This window comes from Mustelus asterias, chromosome 27, assembly GCF_964213995.1.
Source record: "Mustelus asterias chromosome 27, sMusAst1.hap1.1, whole genome shotgun sequence".
Taxonomy (NCBI): Eukaryota; Metazoa; Chordata; class Chondrichthyes; order Carcharhiniformes; family Triakidae; genus Mustelus; species Mustelus asterias.
This window is the reverse complement of record NC_135827.1, coordinates 18,655,341-18,677,752: the sequence shown is the minus strand read 5'-3', so window position 1 is coordinate 18,677,752 and position 22,412 is coordinate 18,655,341. Positions and strand designations below refer to the sequence as shown.

The 22,412-nt window shown below is 41.5% G+C and overlaps 1 protein-coding gene across 3 annotated transcripts in view; it reads right to left on the bottom strand.

The window, feature by feature from the left end:
• The window catches only part of LOC144479859 (protein Aster-B-like), a 669,932-nt gene that overhangs the window by 60,931 nt on the left and 586,589 nt on the right, over positions 1-22,412 (bottom strand). The window contains exon 1 of one of the 3 annotated variants that reach the window (XM_078198865.1): positions 5,692-6,048. The exons of the other annotated variants lie outside the window; for them this stretch is intronic. Coding sequence (XP_078054991.1) covers positions 5,692-5,844 — 153 coding nt within the window. The 5' untranslated portion in view covers positions 5,845-6,048. Of the gene's footprint in view, positions 1-5,691; positions 6,049-22,412 lie in introns of those variants that run through there. 3 annotated transcript variants of the gene reach the window in all.

The following is a 22,412-nucleotide window of genomic DNA, read 5'->3' as shown; positions in this document are numbered from 1 at the left end:
CTTCGTGTAAATATGCGGTACTTTGTGTACTGAATCTTCTTCAATAAGGTGCTTACTGATACAGAAGTCATACCCAAAAATCAGAAGATAATGATGCATAAAATTGGATGCATAACCTACACACATTTACAGAACGTACTTGAAAAAGTTCCATGGGTGACGCTTTCAGGGATCATACGATGAGGGGGAGGAAAGTCGCAAGTTGTAATTCAAGGTCTTATTCTAAGTCCTCTGTTTACATTATTTGTAAGTGAATTGGAGAAAAGGGATATCCAGTAATATTAAGTGCTTAATGTTACCAAGCCAGGAGACTAATAAGGGGAAGTTGTTAATATTGAGAAACATGCAAAAGATGGGCAACAGAAAGACCCACAGCATATGCATCTAGGACCCTCAGATGCTGAACAGAGGTACTCACAAACTGAGAAAGAGGGATTGGTGGTTATCTTTTGCATTTAAAAAAATCATCAGTACGTCTATGGTAGGCACTTTATAATAGTGACAGACCACAAACCTCTACCTGGATTATTCAAAGAGGATGAGGCTATTACCCCTAATGCTTCCATCCAGATACAGCGTTGGGCTCTGCCACTTGCTGCTTACAAATTCCTTTTAGAGCATCACTCTTGGACCCGAATTGCCAATGCTTTGTCACCTTCCGCTGCCCATGAGTCCTGCTCCTCCACTGGATTACTTTAAATCTTTAAAGAGACCCACTGATATCTGGAAAGCAGATTAAAACCTGGACTCAGAGACCCAACTTTATCAAAAGTGAAGCACATGATCTTAAATGGCGAACTCCAAGGATGATCCTCAGAAGAGTTGAAGCCCTAACTGACTGAAAAGGATGGACTCAGTGTGGAGGGTGGTATAAACCTCTGGGATCTGAAGCGATTGTCCATCATCCAGGATGGTGTTCAACAATACTTAAGGAATTATATAGTGGCCACCCTGGAATATTGAAAATGAAAATGCTGGCCTGGAGCTATGTCTGGTGGTCTGGCCTTAACTCAGACATCAGTAAGACTGTGCGATCTATGCCAGGAGAATCAAAAGCTTCTTCTTTCAGCCTTTTTGCAACCATGGGAATGGTCAGGGAGGCCATGGGCGAGAATGCACATGGACCATGCAGGGCCTTTTAAGAGCTCCATGTTTTTGATCCTGGTAGATGCAAACTCTAAACAGTTAGAGGTACACTGCACAAATTCTACTACTTTGCATGCCGCAATAGAGAAGCTAAGGGATTCTATAAAAGATTCTATGTTAAGACAGTGCTTCTGTATACCTGGCATTAGTCTGGTGTCCAACAATGGCACTGCCTTCATCAGTAGCAAATTCCAAAGCTTCATGCTTTCTAATGGCATCAAACATGTTAAAATGGCACCTACCACCCATCCTCAAATGGGCTGGCAGAATGGGTGGTGCAAACTTTTAAAACTAGCATGAAGAAACAGCTTGTGGCACCTATAGGGACCAAATTGGCACGATTCTTATTTAATTCCAGAGCCATCCAACACACTATGACATGAAGCACTCCAGCAGAACTTCGGCTTCGTACGAGACTCAGTCTACTATTCCCAAATCTGGTGGGGAGGGTGGAGTCTGGGCAAAAGAACCAGAAAGAAATTCCAACTCTGCAAGAGCAGAGAAGGTGTTTGAAATAAGTGATTAATTCTACATGAGGAATGCTGATGTGGTTCTGGCTGGGTTCCAGGGATCATAACAGAGAAAACGGAGCCAGTGTCCTACAAAGTGAAGATCCAAGACAAAGTCGTGAAAATCCAAAACAAGGTCATGAAAAAACACCTATACACCTGAGGAGCAGAGAGTCTGGCCTAGAAAAGACTTTCCTACCAGCCATGGAGATGGCCACCACCAGTTTAGGACAACAGCTCAAGGCTAGCCCAAAACCTGCTCTTCCAGACGGCTAAGAAACAGACTCAGAGATAGAAGTTGAGGAAACAGGTGCCCCGAGTGAAACAAACCCTGAAGAGGAACCTGCATCAGTGACACTTGGGCGTTCCCTCTAAAAATGGAAGTCCCCAATTAGATTCACTCCTCCAGATCCGGTGTCGCCTCTGGCTGTTTGTGAACCAGTTGCCAAGCGGCAAAAATAACTCCTTCCCAGCAGGAGTAGTGGGTGAGTGGACCTGGGGTGGTAGTGGTGAAGGGGGGAATGGGGGGAAAGGACATGGCCGTCGGTAATAGATCTCCCCATGGCTTCATGGACTGCAAGTTTCCCTATTAAATGGGTGGGAGCACGCCCAGAGAAAGACGAGTGGTGGGACCTGCACTCTCAGCCAGGACTGAGAGTTATGTAGGTCCAGAGCACAAGCCTTGATTTGTTGTTAGCTGCAGACATGACCTTTCTTTTATTTTAATAAATCAGTGTTGTGCCGGATAACTGGCCTTGGCGAGTTTATTACGTTGCTTGTTTCTCTTTCAGTTTTCATCCTAACGAAGGTCTAGAATCAAAATGCTGGAGATTCAAAATATTCATCTGTTGTTTATTTCCAGTATTTTCTGTTTTTAACTTAGCTTTTCAGAACTTATTGAAAACCTATCTGGATTGATATATCCAAGATTTCTTTGATCTTTTAGAGTGAAATTTCTCAGAATTTTTTGGAGGGCATTTCATCTATGATCATTGTTTCCCTCAGGACAATAATTATGTTGACAAAATCCATAAAGAACCAATTATACATGACTAGTGGAGTCGACAGATTTAACTCTTTAATTTTTCCATGATTTCTTATGATTTACATACTCTATATATCATAGTTTAATTTTCTACAACCTGGTTCCAGTAATGACTAGTCAAGAACAAGGTATGAAACTGGCTGTTTAAAACAGAGAGACTACAAGGATGGTGGATGTATCAGGGCTCAAAAACAGACAAACGTTTACCAGTAAAGTTTATTAGTAAAGTTCACTTTTGTGAGGCCTATGCCTTATTTCTGACAGCGGAAACAAACTATTCTAATACCATATATAACAGCCCAATTAACAGTCCATGGTGAAAACTGGAACAATTCATTTTTAACTAATCAAAAATCCTAACCACACACGACAGATACAATGCGAAAATGGAATTAACCGTTATTCAGCTAAGTAAATATTGGGCATGTAAATATTTCTGTTGAATGGATATTTACCAATCTTACACTGCCCATCCAGAGCTGTATTATATAGTTTGGTTAAGGCTATTATAAGCAAAAGCAAACAAATTAACTAGTCTAGCATCCTACAAGTATCATGATTAAGCCATTTCTCATCTGTTTTAAACTTGCAATAGAATTTCAAAGAAATTCATTGTGATCAACGTGAAAAGATTTTCACAGCCTTAAATCAGATCTGTTCAGGGTAGGAAGACTGGAACCTGAAGAGACAAATGGCCAGGTCCCAACATGTGCACTGGGCCATATGACTGATAAAGTATGGCTGAGTTCATATCCAAGGTCACTCACTAACGATATATTTCTTCAATGAGGTTAAGGTAAAGTTGCCCTATTCCCAGATGACCATAGGCTGCTCTCCCCCTTGAGGGGGAGAGCCAACTGCTGGTGATTTTAACCCGAGGATCACCACACCTCAGGCGAGGGGCAAGGTTGAGAAAGTGGGGCCTTCGTCAATAACCTCAGATGGTACGGGAATTGAACCAGCGCTGTTGTCGTCACTCTGCATCACGAACCATCCAGTCAGCTAATCAACTCAGAACCTCGGTTACATATATCGCAAATGTTATCATTAACTCTTTTTCAGAAAGTACAATATAACCAATGTCCAAAACTTGGGAAGAATATTTGACTATTCTTAAATATATCCATAATTTCAATAGATGTGAAGAAAAGATTATCACGACCTCAGAGAGGAACAAGATGATCGCAAACTTTAACGAGATCAATATCTCGTGTGGAAATACATTGATGCTTCATGAATTTGCAACAAGTTATAGCTGTTCAAGGGATTTGATTTGTGATTCCAAACTACATCAATCATCGAGAGAGAATTAGTTAAGGATTCCACTTTTAGGAAAACACGGTGGTTTAACTTATCTTTTCCCTCTTCCGGGCACAAAACCTAACTCATGAAAATGGGGTTCATTGGAAATTATACTATTATCTGCATATTTTTATAAATGGGTGCTTGCTCCTTCACCACAGCAATTCAATCTCCACTATCTAACAAGCAATAACGGTAGCTGCAGCATGCACCATCTGCACGATGCACTGTAGCAACTCATTAAGATTCCTTCAACAACATCTTCAAAACCGGTGACCTTTACCATTTAGAAAGACAAGGCCGGCAGATGTATGGGAACATCAATGCCAGCAAGTCTCTCTCCAAGTCACACACCATCCTGACTTGGAACCATATCACCATTCTTTCATTGTCGCGAGATAAAAATCTTGGAACTCTCCCCCTAACAGTGGTGTACCAACACCACACAGAATGCAGTGGTTCAAGGTGGCAGCTCACTCCCACCTTGTGAATGGCAATTAGGGATCGGCAATAAATCCAAGCCTAGTCAGTGAAGCCCCGTCCCAAAAATATATATATTTTTAAAATCAGATATAGAAAGAGAAATAAAGAGCATGAAACAAAGATCAGATTAGGAAATTGAGAAAACAGAGATAAAATAAAAACTTCTCTAATTTAAAGGAGAATAAAAACATGGATACGAAAGATCTGATGACAATACTGTGTTATCCCAAGTGTCCTGGCCAAAATTTATCTTTAATTAACGTCACTAAAATCAATTATCTGGTCATATTCAAATTGCTGCTTGTGGAATTCTGCTGTGTGCAAATTGCCGATATTGCAACAATTACTACACTTCAAAAAGTACTTCATTGGCTGTAAAGCACTGAGATGTCCAGTGATCATGAAAAGTACTTTATAAATGCACATCTGTCTTTTTCTTTATAGTTTCAATGAAAGATCTGTGGAAACTCTGCAGCAATTGCATAATCACAACTTCTCCAAGGTTTCTGCAAATGTCGCACTGAAGTTGCAGCAGACAATTGGGAAAACCCCTGCGGAAATCCAACCTCTACGGCCTGTGAACAGTAAATTACTGCTTCTAAGTTACAATAAGAACATCCAATATATCGTCTCACCCCGTTCAGTTTGTGAAAACTTGAAATTTTCCCATGCAGGAAGTCTTAGTTTTTTTTAACTAACAAATAAAGCTGAAGGAAGAAAATTTCAGAATATTAAAAATATAAGAGTGCACTTGAATTGAACACTGGCTGACAACTATGGCTTATGACTGTGCAGCCTGAAGGATTTTGTTTTACCCTGATACCATAAGCAATCCCACAATGTGACTCCATTCCCAGTTTGCGAATTTGTCTTTCACTTATGAGAAGGAGTACATGAAGGCAAGCTGCATTTACCAGGATGATGTGCCCAATAATAAACACATGTTCTACCACTAAATAGGCTCACCAATATGCGATATGCATTAAGATATTTTTAAAAATGCATAATATATTAATATAGAAAGAAACTATTTCCAATTGAAAGAGTTAACACATCTCCAAATTATATTTAGCTTAAACTGAATCCAATTTTTAACCTATACATCATTCTTTTTTATTCAAATATACAGGTTCTTATGAAGGATATTTTGAAAATGTACATGTCCCGTGTAAACAGTTTTACAAAGATCAGGTAGTATTAACTCACTGCTGGGATTTCTTCTTCATCCATATTTGGCTCAATCCAAATTAAAATATCGTCTGGCAAATAATGCATCCTCTCCAGATACCAAGCTGCAGTTGTCTCATTAAGCTGATCCGGGATGTCCCAGTCAGGGTATCGCTCACTTCCAATGTTCATAATTCACAATGAAATAAGCACAAGACACCTAAATCGAGTTTAAACTTTCCCGTTTGACCGTATTTTACTCCTAAAGAGCAATTTAAGGTTTGATATGTCCTTTGTTCGCAATTTAATTATTTTCGCAGTAATGTTGGAAGATGAAATCAGCCTGACTCGCACATGCAACAAATTATATATCTGACTGCCTTGATTTTATGCTTCACCACTGTCCTATAGTAACCTCAGCTCTCGCACATTGCCAACTACAGATGTTTCCTGTCAACAAGAATGAAGAAAGACTCTGTTCCAAGAACTACGTTAGTGTAACTCCACACAATTATACACTATCTGTCAAGTGTTCTGTACTTTTAACTAAGAACCAGAGCAGTTCAGATCCCTCATTGTGGGAGGAGTTTGGTGTGGCTCTACAACCTGAGCAAACATTGGCGGTACAGATGTGCCAAGTGGGCGATGGCAGTATTAGCTATTAACCTGTTGGCAAACAATAAACTCTGGGACCTGCCGGTACGGAAACAGGCTCTCCCCTCCTCCACAATAAGGTTTGCCCTGTAGAGTGACTCATTATTTTAACTTTACAACAAGACAGAACTTTACTATCCTGCAAAACAAATGATCAGGCAGGAGACTGCCAGCACACATGTATACACGGGTGGACACCTTCGTAAACACTGCACAATGATTCAATGAAAGGCCAGATGAAATTGAAACCAGATGTGATACTTATTATAAGGGAGGAATGGCACCGAGTTCACAGGGTGAATGAACTTCATGCTCCGTTCCTCTGTAACCAGATAAAATGCATTACACATGATGGCAAACTACTAGTGTATGGAGTCTTTCATTTACAGGCTATTTTAACTCCTTCATATACACTTCATCTCGTTTCTCTATGTGTAAATTTACAATGGTGTGCAAGATCCCTTTAAACAACTGCAGATAACTTCAATAGCTCTACACTGATTATGACATTTATTATATTGTACTGTCCAACTAACTTCTGAGTTAACTGTATATACCCTCAAAGAAATAAAACTATCATATTGAAGTATAGTTTTTCAGCTCTGTCACCATTACTGATGAGAGAAGTTGTTTGACACAATAGCAGGAGAACAAAAACAAAAGTAAACTCACAATGCTTTGAAACACAGGATCAGAGGTAAAAGAGTAAGTCTATAAAATTTAAATAAAGTCTATTCATATTATAAAAGAAGGAGAATTTTTGAAAATGTAAACTGATCTTAGATTTCAGGCAGTTGTATTCAAATAGCAAATTTATTTTATTGGAGAAAGTATCCACAAGTGCATAGAATCACCAAAATCACAGACTCCCTCCTCTCAATTTTCTTTACGCAAATTTCACTTTGAAATAATCTTTATTTTACATGATTCTTCCATGAAGCTTCCTAAATGAAAATTATGGGTGTTCTTCAGTATGTCTGCTCCACAGTTCCCATTTGGGACAGGCTTGGAATTTTGTGGCCTTAATTATGTCAGATAGCTGGAAAGATGTTTGAGAGTTCCAATTTCTAGACCATGTTTGAAGTGAGCTTACATTTGCTGTGTTTTGATTTCACAGGTGTCTCTCGGATATTCCATTTTCAGCACCCATAGTAGGCCAGTGTTTGAAGACAAAGAGAAAGTGAGAAAGTTACGTTGTGCAGTTGCATTACTGAGTGTCACTGTAAGGAGTAATTTTTCATTTTTGGCTATGAGTAATTTTTCAAAGCTCCCCCCTTCTGTGATTTCTGTTTCATCACACAATGTCTCTTGGGGAGAAAAGAACAGGTGGACTGCTTCGAAGCTTCTACTGTACAACAAAATACTGGAAAGTGCATAAAAATGAGGAGCGGTAACACTCTCGTGGTCTTGTATAGGAAAGTAAGGGCCTTTTCCTCAAACCTCCCCAACTGACAACATAGTTGAGACGAGGAACTGTGCAGATAAGCATATAACATCATAACATCAATCCATAGTAATTATATCAACTGACACCTACGTTTCTATAGATAGATTTTCGATAGATGAGGAGGTCTGGGGTTACAGGGGCCATGATGTTCCCTCCACCCACATTGTCTGTACCTTTAAGACCTGGCTGGCTGTAGGATTCGCATTCTAATCAGTATTCTGCAACTTGATTTTGTCTGTTTGCACTGTTTGAGAGCACATTTCCACTCCATCTGGCGAAGGAGCAGTACTCCGAAAGCTTATGGTATTTGCTACCAAATAAACCTGTTGGACTTTAACCTGGTGTTGTGAGACTTCTTACGGGGGCAGACAGGAAAGTAGAGTTGAAACCACAATCAGGTCAACCATGATTACATTTAATGGCACAGCAGGCCCAAAGGGCCAAATGGCCTACTCCTCCTCCTCAGTCCTGTGTTCCAAATGAATTAATTCAGTAGGTCTTTCTTTCTCACTATGAGGCCTTAATGGATTACATTCTGGTCAGCAACAGGAAATATCTTGAACCCCAGCCTGAAATCATAACTGATGTTTTGCAGATGTCACACTATATTCTTAATCAGACCTCTTGTCTCCCAAGACAAGAGACAGTAATGGACATCTTAAAAGACGAGGGGAAGAAGTTGGCAGTAGAAATTCCTGTAATGTCGAAACAGACCAGAGCAAGTATACATCTAATACAAGGCCACTGCCGCCCTGAAATTTGAACTTCCAAATATGTTTCCAGTTATTGAACAGTGAAGAAAAGTTTTAAAAGTTTATAAAAGACCAACGAGGTGTAACACAAAAGTGTCATGAACTAGTTATATATTTCTGGTATATTTTCTGATTTAAATGTCTCTCTCAAACAATAACCCCTTTTCAAAACTCTTTAATTCGCACCAATAAAGAAGCAGTTATATAGAGTGAACTGCATTGCAAAATGAACATAACATGATCCTATATATGAGTTGATTGAAAATTAATCAACATTTCTTTTTAAATTTTATGACAGGGAGGTGGAGGGATCTTAAGTAATAATGCAATCACAATTGACTGACGATCAATGAGTACGCAGCTATTAGTAAACTGGTGAGTTACTTGATTTTTAGTTTGCCAAAGTATCACAGCTCTTGCCTGTAATCAACAAATAAAAGTCTACAACTCTGGTCAAGACAACCTCAAACTGGCAGCATACAGCAGACATTTCGCACCTTGCACTAAACCTATGCAGTCCAGAAAAGCAGATGAGGTGGATGAGGTCCTTAACTTATTATTTGCAACAATAATCGATCATATGACATGTTGAGGTAAAAAGGAAGAAGATGTTGGAGGTTTTGAAAACATTAAGGTGAATAAGTCCCTTGGGCCAGATAGGATCTTTTCCAGAATACTGAGAGAGGCAAGGGAAGAAATTGCTGGGGCCTTGACCAAAATCTTTGTATCCTCTTTAGCCACGGGCGAGGAAGCAGAGGGTTGGAGAGGAGCTAACATTGTTCCTCTGTTTAGGAAGGCCAGATGAGACAATCTGGGAAATTACAGGCCTGTGGGCCTTACATCAGTGATGGGGAAATTATTGGAGAAGATTCTTAGGGACAGGATGTACTCAAATCTGGAGGAAAATTGGCTTATTAGCAATAGGCAGAATGGTTTTGTGAAGGGGAGGTCGTGTCGCACAAACATAGAACATAACAGCGCAGTACAGGCCCTTCGGCCCTCGATGTTGTGCCGACCTGTGAAACCAATCTGAAGCCTCTCTAACCTACACTATTCCAATATCATCCATATGTTTATCCTATGAACATTTAAATGCCCTTAATGTTGGCGAGTCCACTACTGTTGCAGGCAGGGCATTCCACGCTCTTACTACTCTGAGTAAAGAACCTACCTCTGACATCTGTCCTATATCTATCACCCCTCAATTTAAAGTCATGTCCCCTCGTGCTAGCCATCACCATCCGAGGAAAAAGGCTCTCACTGTCCACCCTAACTAATCCTCTGATCATCTTGTATGCCTCTATTAAGTTACCTCTTAACCTTCTTCTCTCTAACGAAAACAGCCTCAAGTCCCTCAGCCTTTCCTCATAAGACCTTCCCACCATACCAGGCAACATCCTGGTAAATCTCCTCTGCACCCTTTCCAATGCTTCCACATCCTTCCTATAATGCGGCGACCAGAACTGTACGCAATACTCCAAGTGCGGCCGCACCAGAGTTTTGTACAGCTGCAACATGACCTCATGGCTCCGAAACTCAATCCCTCGACCAGTAAAAGCTAACACATCGTACGCCTTCTTAACAACCCTATCAACCTGGGCGCCAACTTTCAGGGATCTATGCACATGGACACCGAGATCTCTCTGCTCATCCACACTACCAAATATCTTACCATTAGCCCAGTACTCTGTATTCCTGTTATTCTTTCCAAAGTGAATCACCTCACACTTTTCCGCATGAAACTCCATTTGCCACCTCTCAGCCCAGCTCTGCAGCTTATCTATGCCCCTCTGTAACCTGCAACATCCTTCCGCACTGTCCACAACTCCACCGACTTTAGTGTCATCTGCAAATTTACTAACCCATCCTTCTACGCCCTCATCCAGGTCATTTATAAAAATGACAAACAGCAGTGGCCCCATAACAGATCCTTGTGGTACACCACTAGTAACTGAACTCCAGGATGAACATTTCCCATCAACCACCACCCTCTGTCTTCTTACAGCTAGCCAATGTCTGATCCAAACCGCTAAATCACCCTCAATCCCATGCCTCCGTATCTTCTGCAATAGCTTACCGTGGGGAACCTTATCAAACGTTTTACTGAAATCCATATACACCACATCAACTGCTTTACCCTCATCCACCTCTTTGGTCACCTTCTCAAAGAACTCAATAAGGTTTGTGAGGCACGACCTGCCCTTCACAAAACCGTGTTGACTATCCCTAATCAAATTATTCCTTTCTAGATGATTATAAATCCTATCTCTTATAATCCTTTCCAAAACTTTGCCCACAACAGAAGTAAGGCTCACTGGTCTATAATTACCAGGGTTGCCTCTACTCCCCTTCTTGAACATTTGCTATCCTCCAGTCTTCTGGCACTATTCCTGTAGACAATGATGACATAAAGATCAAAGCCAAAGGCTCTGCAATCTCCTCCCTAGCCTCCCAGAGAATCCTAGGATAAATCCCATCCGGCCCAGGGGGCTTATCTATTTTCACACTTTCCAGAATTGCTAACACCTCCTCCTTATGAACCTCAATCGCAAACTTCTCAAACCTCAAACTTGATCGAGCTCTTTGTGACAAACAAAATTGACCAGGGCAAGGCAGTGAATGGTGTATACATGGATGTTAGTAAAGCCTTTGATAAGATTCCTCATGGCAGGCTGATACAGAAAGTGAAGTCATATCGGATCCAATGTGAGCTGGTAAAATGGATACAAAACTGGCTTGGGCACAGAAAGAGTGGCAGTGGAATGGCACTTTACTAAATGGAGGTCTGTGACAAACAGTGTTCCACAAGGATCAGTGCTGGAGACCTTGTTGTTTGTAATATGTATAAATGATTTGGAGGAAAATATAGGTTGTCTGATTAGTAAATTTGCAGATTATACAAAAATTGAGGGAGTAGTGGATAATGTGGAGGACTGTCAGAGGATACAGCAAGGTATGAATTGGCTGGAGACCTGGGCCAAAAGATAGCAGATGGATTTATCCCAGACAAATGTGAGGTGATGTGATTTGGAAGGTCTCCTGCAAAAGGAAAGCGTACAATAAATGGTAGAGCCCATTCTGGTTCAGGGAACCAGGATATCCAATTTAGAGCAAGAGGGAATTTGTTGACTCCTAAACACCAAAGGTACAGTAAATGGTAGAGCCCTTAGAAACATTAGCATACAGAGGATCTAGCTGTGCAGATCCACAGTTCCCTGAAGGTGGCAAGGGTTGAAGGGTCAATTACTCGGGGGCATAGGTTGAAAGTGAAACGAGGAAAGTTTAAAAGAGATGTAAGGGGCAAGTTTTTCACACAGGGGGTTGTGAATGCCTGGAACGCGCTGCTGGAGAAGGTCGTGGAAGCAGATTCAATAACAGCGTTCAAGAGGCATCTGGATAGATGCATGAATAGGCATGGAATAGAGGGATATGGACCATGTAGAGGCAAGAAAATATTAGATTAAAAAGGCATCTGTGTCGGCACAGACTTAGTGGGCCGAAAGGCCTATTCCTGTGCTCTCCTGTTCTTTGTTCATTCAAATGTGAGAAAAAAACATCAGAAATTGCCATTTTTCATTTGTTGCATGCTACATTTTACATAATCCAAATTTGGATGGATCTGCAACAATAATCTATCATATACCTGAAATAACGCAGTAACATAGAAAATAATCCACTGAACAAACATCATGATCTTTTTCAGTGAATCCAACTATTTTGGGTCAACTGAAATAGCCAAGACTTCCACACGATTGACAGTCACAGCACAAACTGAGCTTTAAATTGTAATAGTTTTCTGAATTGAACTTTTTTGCTCAAGTTTCTACTCAAACTCATTTGCGTACTGCTGAAAGTATCTCCCGTGAACCAGTGCAATTGGACAGTGAAACAATTAAAATTGCATTAAAAAATTCTTGATACAGTTAAGATTATTACAGGAAAGAGAGACATGTTGCAAAAACTTTAAAGCTTACACTTATCCTTATCAGGACAAATGCAAGAATGCCAAGATGTTAGGATAAAAGCAAATTATTGCGGATGTTGGAATCTGAAACATAAACAGAAAATGCTGGAAAATCTCAGCAGGCCTGACAGCATCAGTTGAGATAGAGCCAACGTTTCAAGTCTACGTGACCCTTCGTCAGAGAGAAGGAATGCTGATTCATTGACCAGTTGACTCTGATTGGCTGAGGTGTTGTCTTGGAGAAAGCAGAGGGAAACTGCAGGCTCCCCATGTTTCCAAGTAATAAAAAAAGGCATTTAAGACCCAAGAGTGATAATCTGTTGCAGTTTTATTAATAGTTAAAAATGAGATTATCACAAAAAAAGCATTTTTAACCACAATGTTCAGTTCTAAGAGTAACCCAATTCTAAGTAATTGAAGAATGACATAAAAACATAAGGAATAGAAGAAATACACTACTTCACCCCTCAAGCCTGCTCTGCCATTCAATAAGATGTGAGCTGGTCGGATTGTGGCGGTGACTTCACTTAGCTGCCTGTCCCCCATAATCTTTAGCACCCCTATCAATCAAAAATCTGACAAACTCACCCTTGAACATATTAGTGTATTTATTAGTGTCACAAGTAGGCTTACATTAACACTGCAATGAAGTTACTGTGAAAATAAATGACCCAGCCTCCATTGTTCACTGAGGAGAGAATTCCAAAGACTAACTGAGAAATAGAACATAGAACAGTACAGCACAGAACAGGCCCTTCGGCCCACATAGAACAGTACAGCACAGAACAGGCCCTTCGGCCCACGATGTTGTGCCGACCTTCATCTGAAACCAAGATCAAGCTATCCCACTCCCTACCATCCTGGTGTGCTCCATGTGCCTATCCAATAACCGCTTAAATGTTCCTAAAGTGTCTGACTCCACTATCACTGCAGGCAGTCCATTCCACACCCCAACCACTCTCTGCGTGAAGAACCTACCTCTGATATCCTTCCTATATCTCCCACCATGAACCCTATAGTTATGCCCCCTCGTAATAGCTCCATCCACCCGAGGAAATAGTCTTTGAACGTTCACTCGATCTATCCCCTTCATCATTTTATAAACCTCTATTAAGTCTCCCCTCAATCTCCTCCGCTCCAGAGAGAACAGCCCCAGCTCCCTCAACCTTTCCTCATAAGACCGACACTCCAAACCAGGCAGCATCCTGGTAAATCTCCTCTGCACTCTTTCCAGCGCTTCCACATCCTTCTTATAGTGAGGTGACCAGAACTGCATGCAATATTCCAAATGCGGTCTCACCAAGGTCCTGTACAGTTGCAGCATAACCCCACGGCTCTTAAACTCCAACCCCCTGTTAATAAAAGCTAACACACTATATGCCTTCTTCACAGCTCTATCCACTTGAGTGGCAACCTTTAGAGATCTGTGGATATGGACCCCAAGATCTCTCTGTTCCTCCACAGTCTTCAGAACCCTACCTTTGACCCTGTAATCCACATTTAAATTAATCCTACCAAAATGAATCAGCTCACATTTATCAGGGTTAAACTCCATTTGCCATTTTTCAGCCCAGCTTTGCATCCTATCTATGTCTCTTTGCAGCCTACAACAGCCCTCCACCTCATCCACTACTCCACCAATCTTGGTGTCATCAGCAAATTTACTGATCCACCCTTCAGCCCCCTCCTCTAAGTCATTAATAAAAATCACAAAGAGCAGAGGACCAAGCACCGATCCCTGCGGCACTCCGCTAGCAACCTGCCTCCAGTCCGAAAATTTTCCATCCACCACCACCCTCTGTCTTTGATCAGACAGCCAGTTACCTATCCAATCGGCCAACTTTCCCTCTATCCCACACCTCCTTACTTTCATCATAAGCCGACCATGGGGGACCTTATCAAACGCCTTACTAAAACAATGTTGTGCCGAGCTTTATCTGAAACCAAGATCAAGCTGTCCCACTCCCTATCATCCTGGTGTGCTCCATGTGCCTATCCAATAACCGCTTAAATGTTCCTAAAGTGTCTGACTCCACTATCACTGCAGGCAGTCCATTCCACACCCCAACCACTCTCTGCGTAAAGAACCTACTTCTGATATCCTTCCTATATCTCCCACCATGAACCCTATAGTTATGCCCCCTTGTAATAGCTCTATCCACCCGAGGAAATAGTCTTTGAACGTTCACTCTATCTATCCCCTTCATCATTTTATAAACCTCTATTAAGTCTCCCCTCAGCCTCCTCCGCTCCAGAGAGAACAGCCCTAGCTCCCTCAACCTTTCCTCATAAGACCTACCCTCCAAACCAGGCAGCATCCTGGTAAATCTCCTCTGCACTCTTTCCAGCGCTTCCACATCCTTCTTATATTCCTCCTGATCTCTCCCTTATTTTGAAACTGTGCCCCGAGGTTCGAGATTTCCCATGAGGGGAAACACCTTCTCAGCATCTACCCTGTCAAACCTTTGAAAAACAATATGTAACAATTTAGTAATTACACTGACATATATGTGCTTCCAAAAAAACTTTTTTTTTCAAATCCCTTTCATGATCTGCAGATGGGCACATTTGGTGGCAACTTGCTGAGTTCATTAATTCAACCTGGGACATTGCCAGTTTTGCAGAGGGAATGGTCCTCCAACACTGATCATGGCAATTCAATGTCTTGAGGAGGTACATATTACAGAGGAGGTGGTGCTGGAAGTCTTAAAGTGCATCAAGGTAGATAAATCCCCGGGACCTGATGAAGTGTATCCCTGGGAGAGTAGGGAGGAAATTGCGGGTCCCCTAGCAGAGATATCTGAATCATTCTCTGCTACAGGTGAGGTGCCTGAAGATTGGAGGGTGGCAAATGTTGTGCCTTTGTTTAAGAAGGGCTGCAAGGAAAAGCCTGGGAACTACAGGCAGGTGAGCCTAATGTCTGTAGTGAGTAAGTTGTTAGAAGGTATTCTGAGAGACAGAATCTACAGGCATTTAAAGAGGCAAGGACTGCTTATGGACAGTCAGCATAACTGAGTGGAAAATCATGTCTCACGAATTAGATTGTAGTTTTTAAAGAAATAACCAAGGTAGATGAGGGCAGTGCAGTTGATGTTGTCTACATGGACTTTAGCAAGGCCTTTGACAGTGTACCGCATGGTAGGTTGTTGCATAGTTAAATCTCACGGGATCCAGGCAATTGGATACAAAATTGGCTTGATGACAGAAGACAGAGGGTGGTTGTAGAGGGTTGTTTTTCAAACTGGAGGCCTGTGACCAGCGGTGTGCCTCAGGGATCAGTGCTGGTTCATTGTTATTTGTCATTTATATTAATGGTTTGGATAAGAATTTAGGAGGCATGGTTAGTAAGTTTGCAAATAAAGTATTTTGCAATCAGTCTGGATTTTCTTCAAATAATTTGGAAAATAACCAAAAAGATAAGAAACAGCAGACATGCATCTGTTGAACTCACGAAATATTATTAATCCATCCTGGGCAATTAGAAACTGTATTACTCAGACTGCTTGCAGAGTTACCACTCTAATCAAAAAACACGACATAAAGGCCAGGGCTTTGGGTGAGACTGAGGTATTCAATTGAAGAGTAACAGAACTAAAAACAATTCACATTTGTATAGAACTTAAACAAATTGTCACAAAAAGCCAAAAATGCTTTATAACCAGTGAGTTACTTTTGAAGTGGTCTATGTTGCTTGGTAGGCAAACCATAATGCTATTGTTTTTATTCTTTCATGGCCAACATTTATTGTCCATCCATAATTGCCACTTAGAAGGTGGTGGTGAGCTGCCTTCTTAAATCACTGCAGTCCATGTAGTGTAGGTATACCCACAGTGGTGTTAGGGAGGGAGTTCTTGGATATTGGCCCAGCAACAGTGAAGGAACAGCAACATGGTGCCACGTTGCGATGGTTTGTGTCTTGGTGGGGAACTTGCAGGTGGGTTCCCATGCATCTTTTCCTTAAGGCTGGCTTCAGATTCATCCTTTCCTGAATATACAATTAATGCCCAGTTTGTTGATAGTGGGAGATTCAACATTGCAATGCTATTGAATGTCATGGGGAGATGTTCGGATTGTTGGAGAGGGGTCATTGCCTTACAAGGGGAAAATATAGCTTGCATGACGGAGGGAGAGTGTTTAAGTTTGTTTGAGGGGGGGGGGGGGGGGGGGGGGAGAGCAGAGATAAGGTGCCCAAAAATAGGATCAGCACCTGGGCCCACGATTTCTCTACCTGACCCTGCAGTTGTCTTCAGTGAGAGATCTGGAGCAGGTGCCTTCAAAATCTAGACCAGGTTCAAGCAAGGCTTTGTGATACAATCTGCAGTGGCTATTCACCTCATCAAAGATCAACTGTTGTCTGGTGTGAGTATTAAGTACAACCTAGATGGAAAAACTCTAATCTCAGTCACCTCCGTGCCAAAATTAAACCGACAACCGTAGATATATACATGATCTGCAGTTTGTAGATGACTGCAAATATACAAATGACCGGCCTGTCCTTGAATGTTGCCAAAGCAAAATGAATATATCAATCCGTATCTGATCAGCCAAATGGTCCACCTCCCAAATATGTTGAAGTGGAGACTGTGGAAAATGTTGAACACGTCCCATACCTTGGCAGCCATCTCTCTCAAAAGGCCACAATTGATGAGTCGATCAAACACTAGATCAGCTGTGCCAGCTCAGCCTTCTACAAATTATATCAATGAGTGTTTGACAACAAAGAATTCTGCAAGTTAACAAAAATCTTAGTGGACAATGTGGTACTCCTTTACTGCAGTGGGACATGGACTATGTACCTGCCACACAAAGTAACACAAGAGAGAAATTCCAGCAGCAATGCCTCCAGATTCAGTGGGAAGAGCATTTAACAAATGCTAGTTCCAGAAGCATTCGGACAAAATTCCTGTAAAATTAACTACGATGGACTGGACAGCGTGTCCAGATGGCCAAAAAGTGTCTCCCTCGCCAGGTCCCGTTTTCCCAACTCTCAAAGACCCACGTTCCAGGAGAGAACAAAGAAAATGCTTTAAAGGCGCTCTGAAGCTCAACTTGAAATGTGGTATCAATTACATTAATGACCGGCAGAAGCTTGCTACCAATCATTCAAAATGAAGACAACTTATCCAAGCTGTATCATGGTTTGAGTCCAAACCCTTTAATGATGAGGCAGAGCAGCAGCAGAGAAGGCAAATCATCCTTGATCCCAAGGCACTGCCTAAGAAAGAAGAGAATCGAAATGTAAAAGGATGAGGCAGTCAATTTTATTTTTGTATGGATTTGAAAGAGTTGCTCGGTTTGATTTTTGCTCAATGTTTACTGCTTAGTGATGTGTAAATTGGTACATACTTGCTGCCCATATTTGTTGATATTAATTAGGGGAGTGTTCACAGTGTTTGTGTCAGGAGGTTAATTTACCACATTGTTGGTGATGCAGTAAATTGTTCTTACCATTTCACAAACAGCTTTCACAAGGGGAATATAACGTGTACTTGATTGCGAAGATCTGGGCCCAGCTCTTGTTGACTTGATAATTTGGAATGCTTCTCAAAATATTTATTTCAAATTATGTCTGACACTGGTGCTAGAAAATAGCTCTGTAGAAAATGTCAGCCTACTTACACTTACACTAAGCTGCCTGCCTAACTAAAGATCCAGTTTATAAGAACATAAGAAATAGGAGCAGGAGTAGGCCATCTAGCCCTCGAGCCTGCCCCGCCATTCAATAAGATCATGGCTGATCTGATAGTGGTTTAGTTCCACTTACCCGCCCGCTCCCCATAACCCTTAATTCCCTTATTGATCATAAATCTATCTACCTGTCACTTAAACATATTTAACGAGGTAGCCTCCACTGCTTCAATGGGCAGAGAATTCCAGAGATTCACTACCCTCTGAGAGAAGAAGTTCCTCCTCAACTCTGTCCTAAACTGACTCCCCCTTATTTTGAGGCTGTGTCCTCTCGTTCTTGTTTCCTTTCTAAGTGGAAAGAGTCTCTCTGCCTCTACCCTGTCTAGCCCCTTCATTATCTTATATGTCTCTATAAGATCTCCCCTTAGCCTTCTAAACTCCAACGAGTACAGGCCCAATCTACTCGATCTCTCCTCATAAGCTAACCCCCTCATCTCCGGTATCAACCTGGTGAACCTTCTCTATACTCCCTCCAAGGCCAATACATCCTTCCGCAAATAAGGGGACCAAAATTGCACACAGTACTCCAGTTGCAGCCTCACCAGTACCTTGTACAATTGCATCAAGACCCTCCCTGCTTTTATACTCCATCCCCTTCGCGACAAAGGCCAACATTCCATTTGCCTTCTTGATCACCTGCTGCACCTGCAAACTGAGTTTTTGCGATTCATGCACAAGGACCCCCAGGTCCCTCCGCACAGTAGCATGTTGCAATTTTTCACCATTTAAATAATAGTCCATTTTACTATTATTCCTTCCAAAGTGGATAACCTCACACTTGTCAATGTTATACTCCATCTGCCAGATCCTCGCCCACTTGCTTAGCCTATCCAAATCTCTCTGCAGACTTTCCGCATCCTCCACGCAATTCGCTTTCCCACTCATCTTTGTATCATCCGCAAACTTTGCTACCCTACACTCGGTCCCCTCCTCCAGATCGTCTATGTATATGGTAAACAGTTGAGGCCCCAGCACCGATCCCTGCAACACGCCATTAGTCACCAACTGCCAACCAGAAAAGCACCCATTTATTCCAACTCTCTGCTTCCTGTTAGATAGCCAACCCTCAATCCACGCTAACACTTTACCCCCAACTCCGTGTACCCTAATCTTCTGCAGCAACCTTTTGTGAGGCACCTTATCGAACGCCTTCTGGAAATCCAAAAACACCATATCCACCGGTTCCCCCCTGTCAACTGCACTCGTTACATCCTCATAAAAATCCAGTAAATTCGTCAAACACGACTTTCCCTTCATGAATCCATGCTGCGTCTGCTTGATCGAACCATTTTTTTCCAGGTGTCCTGCTATTTCTTCTTTAATGATGGATTCCAGCAATTTCCCAACTACGGACGTTAAGCTGACCGGCCTGTAGTTACCCGCCTTTTGTCGACCTCCTTTTCTAAACAGTGGCGTTACATTAGCTGTTTTCCAATCAGTCGGCACTTCCCCAGAGTCCAGTGAATTTTGATAAATTGCAACCAACGCATCCGCTATTACTTCTGCCATTTCTTTCAGTACCCTGGGATGCATTCCATCTGGGCCCGGGGACTTGTCTATCTTTAGTCCCATTAGCATACCAAGCACTACCTCTTTAGTAATAGTAATCGTCTTAAGGACCGCACCCCCTACAGTCCCACGACCGTCAATTTTCAGTAAGCTATTTGTGTCCTCTACCGTGAAGACCGACACAAAAAACTTGTTTAAGGCCTCAGCTATTTCCTCGTTTCCCATTATTAAATCCCCCTTCTCGTCTTCTAAGGGTCCAACATTTACTTTAGCTACTCTTTTCCTTTTTATATATTCGTAAAAACTTTTACTATCAGTTTTTATATTTTGTGCTAGTTTCGTTTCATAATCTATCTTTCCTTTCTTTATAGCTTTCTTAGTAGTTCTTTGTTGTTTTCTCGATCTTCTAATTCCCCACTAGTTTTGGCCACTCTGTACGCATCGGTTTTGAATTTAATACTCTCCTTTATTTCCTTAGTTATCCACGGCTGGTTAACCCTTTTCTAACATTCCTTTTTTATCACAGGAATATATTTTTGCTGAGTACTGAAAAATCTCCTTAAAAATCCGCCACCGTTGCTCAGCTGTCCTACCAACCTGTCTGCGCTCCCAGTCTACATTAGCCAATTCTGCCCTCATCCTATTGTACTCCCCTCTGTTCAAGCAGAGGACACTGGTTTGGGACCCTACTTTCTCTCCCTCCATTTGTATTAGAAATTCAACCATATTGTGATCACTCATTCCAAGAGGATCCCTCACAAGATGATCATTAATTTTTCCTGTCTCATTACACAGGACCAGATCCAAGATAGCTCACTCCCTCGTAGGTTCTGTAACATACTGTTCGAGGAAACTATCCCGACAGCATTCTAAGAACTCTTCCTCAAGTCCCACCGTGTCCGACTTGAGTCAACCAATCAATATGCCCCATGATTATTGATGTTCCGTTTTTGCACGCATCCATTATTTGCTTATTTATAACCCGACCCACCTCAAAGTTATTATTTGGGGGCCTATAGACCACGCCCACCAGTGACTTTCTCCCCTTACTATTCCTCATCTCCACCCACAACGATTCCACATTCTACTCCTTTATGTGGCTTGGATTTTCTGCTAGTTCATTTATTTTGGTCAGTAAACAGCCAAACCAGCATATAAGATAAAGAAGTTTCAAGCGCATATTATGCCCAACTCAAATTAGTGTCTTAGAGTTTACAGCATGGAAACGGGCCCTTCGGCCCAACTTGTCCATGCCGCCCACTTTTTACCATTAAGCTAGTCCCAATTGTCCGCGTTTGGCCCATATCTCTATACCAATCTTACCCATGTAACTGTCTAAATCTTTTTAAAAGACAAAATTGTACCCGCCTCTACTGCTACTTCTGGCAACTAGTTCCAGACACTCACCATCCTGTGTGTGAAAAGGTGCCCCTCTGGACCCTTTTATATCTCTCCCTCTCATCTTAAACCTATGCCCTCTAGTTTTAGACTCCCTACCTTTTGGAAACGATGTTGACTATCTATCTTATCTATGCCCCTCATTATTTTATAGACCTCTATAAGATCACCCCTAAGCCTCCTACGCTCCAGGGAAAAAAGTCTCAGTCTATCCTACCTCTCAATTCAAACCATTAAGCCCCGGAAGCATCCTAGTAAATCTTTTCTGCACTCTTTCTAGTTTAATAATATCCTTTCTATAATAGTGACCAGAACTGTACACAGTATTCCAAGTGTGGCCTTACCAATGTCTTGTACAACTTCAACAAGACATCCCAACTCCTGAATTCAATGTTCTGACCAATGAAACCAAATGCCAAATGCCTTCTTCACCACCCGGTTCACCTGTGACTCCACTTTCAAGGAGCTATGAACCTGTACCCTTTGATCTCTTTGTTTTATAACTCTCCTCAGTGCCCTACCATTAACTGAGTAAGTCCTGCTCTGGTTCGATCGATCAAAATGCATCACCTCACATTTATCTAAATTAAACTCTATCTGCCATTCATTAGTCCACTGGCCCAATTGATCAAGATCCTGTTGCAATCCTAGATAACCTTCTTAACTGTCCACTATGCCACCAATCTTGGTGTCATCAACAACATAGGCCACCTCGAAAGTAACTCACTGGTTATAAAGCATTTTTGGTTTTTTGTGATAACTTGTTTAAGTTCTATATAAATGTGAATTGTTTTTAGTTGTCCTGTTACTCTTCAAATGAATGCCTCAGTCTCACCCAAAGCCCTGGCCTTAATGTAGTACTTTTTGTCTAGAGTGGTAACTCGGCAAGCAGTCAGAGTAGAACAATTTCTAATTGCCCAGGATGGGTTAATAACATTTAGTGAGTTCAACAGATGCATGTCTGCCATTTCTTCATATCTTTTTGGTTATTTTCCAAATTATTTGAAGAAAATCCAGACTGATTGCAAAATACTTCATTTGCGCAATGTTTGTATTAAATTCATAATAAAAAGAAGCAGGCTGTTTGTGTGCGAGTATAATCCATTGCAGACATGACAGCCTTGCACATACCAGATGTAGTTTGTGCTCAAATTATAGATAATCCATAATTTGTTTACCATATTTTATTAGGACCTTTTTGTGATTGTTTGATGAATAAATATTCTCTCAAGAATAAAATTATTTTCAAAATCCCAATCTGCAGGCTGATCACTACCAATGTCAGTGGCTCCCCGCGTATAGCTGAGAATGATCGTCAAAGTTAGGTATATATTTTTAACCCACATCT